At 33.5% G+C, this 3312-nt stretch overlaps 1 protein-coding gene across 1 annotated transcript; it reads right to left on the reverse strand.

The window, feature by feature from the left end:
• Positions 1-387: 387 nt before the first annotated feature.
• LOC130015482 (uncharacterized) lies at positions 388-982 on the reverse strand. Its single transcript, XM_056105733.1, has 2 exons — positions 558-982; positions 388-468 (listed from the first exon to the last, which is right to left on the reverse strand). The coding sequence occupies exons 1-2, from the start codon at positions 883-885 to the stop codon at positions 452-454; spliced, it is 345 nt and encodes a 114-aa protein (XP_055961708.1). The 5' UTR covers positions 886-982; the 3' UTR covers positions 388-451.
• Positions 983-3312: the final 2330 nt, after the last annotated feature.

Below are 3312 nucleotides of genomic sequence, written 5' to 3' on the forward strand. Positions count from 1 at the left end.
TTCAAATGATTCATAATCAAATGAATTCAAAAGTCCATCTCTTTGAAGTTTTGATATGCGTTTCTCATTTATATGGCCTAAACGACAATGCCAGAGATAAGTAGAGTTTAAATCATTTGACTTAAACTTCTTAGCATTGATGTTATAGACTGATTTTTCATTAGTGTCGTCAACATTTAAAATATAAAGACCACTACTGCGTGGAGCATATCCATAAAGAATGTTATTATGCGAAATACTGCATTTATTATTCCTAATAATAAATTCAAAACCATCCTTGTCCAAACAAGAAACAGAAATAATATTCCTACACATGGTAGGTACATAATAACAATTGTTCAAAGATAAAATAAGTCCACTAGGCAAAGATAACTCATAAGTCCTTACAGCTAAAGCAGCAACTCTTGCTCCATTGCCAACTCGTAGGTCCACTTCGCCTTTTGTCAGACTTCTACTCCTTTTGAGACCCTGCACATTAGTACAAATGTGAGATCCAGATCCAGTATCTAATACCCATGAATCAGAAGTAGAAAGATTAATTTCTATAACATGAATACCTGAAGTGGTAGTCTCACTACCCTTGTTCTTCTTCAGATCATCCAGATATTTCTTGCAATTCCTTTTCCAATGTCCAGGTTCCTTGCAGAAAAAGCAAGTTCCTTCCTTTGGCGGTTTTGCTTTGGGTTCATCCTTGGTCTTGGGCTTGGACTTGGGCTTAGACTTCTTGAAAGCCTTTCCCTTGCCCTTACCAGACCTTTTCATACCCTTTCCCTTGTTGACCATAAGAACATCCTTAATCTCATTCTTGATGTTCTTTTCAGCAGTTTGAAGCATCCCATGCAACTCTGTGGTGGTCTTCTCCATATTATGCATATTGAAGTTCATGATGAAACCATCATAAGCCTCAGGCAAAGATTGGAGAATAATGTCTGTAGCCAACTCTTGGGCAATTGGGAGACCGAGCCTGTCCAAATGTTCAAGATGACCCTTCATCTTCAAAACATGAGGACTAACTGAGCCGCTAGTAGTCAACTTGCAAGAAAGCAAATCCTTGATGGTATTGAACCTTTCAATTCTTGCTCTCTCTTGGAACATTTCCATGAGATCAGTAATCATGGTGTTCGCATCCAATTCCATCATTTGCTTTTGGAGTTCATTCTCCATGCATCCAAGCATAATGCAAGTGACATCAGTAGAGTCATTGAGATGCTTCGTATAAGCATCCCTTTGAGCTCTAGTAGCAGCAGGAGCTGGTTCCTCAGGGAGGGGTTGATCAAGGATATATTCCTTTCTTTCTTGCCTAAGAACAATTCTTAGTTTTCTGCACCAGTCCAGAAAGTTAGTGCCATTGAGCTTATCCTTCTCAAGGATTGATCGCACTGATGAAGTAGGTGTAGTGTTTGTAGCCATCTCTACAACAATAAATATACAAGTAGCATTTAATAAAAGGCACAATAAAATTCCCACAACATATATCCATAATTCATATAAAAACCCTTAATGTTAATTTCAACAATTGAAAAATAATAGTGGGACAAGATTCATATTTCACCCTACTTCAAGTAAGCTTTGGCTTATCACTTTAAGTGTGGTTTATTTAGGTAGGTAACACTTTACCAATTACATCTCATGCAATTCTTGAACATAGAATATTAACATCACATGTAGTCTTGATATTCTATCTTATACCCTAGGTTCAAAACTATTTTGATAACCTAGTTAAGTCTAACCAAATCAAACATATGGATATCACTTTTATCCAACTTATCTTACTTAGATGACTTTATACATTATGCTTTGGCATAGCCTATACATAGCAATCTAAGTTTTGATAAGTGTTATTACAATGGGAGGTATATTGAAGACTTAATATTAAATAAGGGTTTGTTATTTATCCTATTTAGTTATCCTATCTTATCACATATAAAATAATCATGCAAAGCATATAACCAATAAGATAAACATTAAAAACATATTATTTCACTATTTTAAATCATATTTAACAACAATCATATAAATATGTTATTCATGATAATTTAAATCATATTTAAAATTTATCATTAAAGTATTAAAATAAAATACATGACAAAAACACGCCGGCTTAAAAGGATAACGGTCCTTAATGGGGTGTATCAGCGGGGTCCAAGGGGCAGCGCCCCTGGCGGGGCCCGGGGGCAGAGCCCCAGGCGGTGGTCCAGAAATTTTTCTCACATGTTACTCTTAACAGAATTAAAATTTCTTTATCCGAAATCAATAATCTTAACTGATTACAGTTTATTTTAATATGTTCAAAACAGATTAAAATAACCCCAAAACCCTAATTACTGCATCTTAAAAACTGTTCAGAAACAATTTATTTAACACTTAAATAACAACAGTTTCATTAATTCGGCTCATAGCAGAATTAAATACAGTTTTATAAATTATGTTCATAACATAATTAAACACAGTTTTATCAATTGAATCAAAACAGTTTCACAAACAGTTTACTAATCCTATTCAAAACAGAATTACTAATAGAATCAAAACAGTTTCACAAACAGTTTACTAATCCTATTCAAAACAGAATTACTAATAGAATCAAAACAGTTTCACAAACAGTTTACTAATCCTATTCAAAAACAGTTTTCCTAATGGAATTAAAACAGTTTCATAAACAGTTTACTAATCCTTATTCAAAAACAGTTTTATTATTCTGTTTCCCCTTTTCTTATCAATTCGTATGAACATTAATACTACGAAACCTTTAATCAAATTAAAACGTAATATTAATTTAGAACAGTATATTCGAAGTTTTAATCACATTAAACAATTAATCAAATTAATTCTTCATACTATTTTTCATACAATTAATCACATAAACGTTTTATTTATAATTACAACGAATTATAATTCCTTCAAAAACAATTTCGAAAAACAACCCCTTTTTCAAAACAGAACATACAATAAGCATATATCACATATATACTCAGAATCTAATTAATCAAATTACAAGCAGCTCCGATACCACTGTTGGGTTTTATTGGTTCATAACGCAGCGGAATTTCAAAAATTTATCTAAAAACCCAAACCAAGATCCATGTAATTCGAATTAAACAGAACAATTACTTACTTGTATGTCGAATTCAACAGCAATGTAGGAAGGAAGGAGGTGGTTCACTTTGGTGATACCTGGCCTCGGATCAGAAACGCCTCCAAAAGAACGCGTCCTCTACGAGTATCCACACGAACAGACCTTAGCCAAAACTAGTGCTTGTGTGCTAGCACTATTGCTTCACAAGCAATTTCGAATTTTAGTGATTTAGTGAATAA

This window comes from Mercurialis annua, linkage group LG5 (genome assembly GCF_937616625.2).
Source record: "Mercurialis annua linkage group LG5, ddMerAnnu1.2, whole genome shotgun sequence".
Lineage (NCBI taxonomy): Eukaryota > Viridiplantae > Streptophyta > Magnoliopsida > Malpighiales > Euphorbiaceae > Mercurialis > Mercurialis annua.

Coding starts and splice junctions, on each gene's coding strand:
- LOC130015482 (XM_056105733.1), bottom strand. CDS start 885: ATGAACTTCAATATGCATAATATGGAGAAGACCACCACAGAGTTGCAT.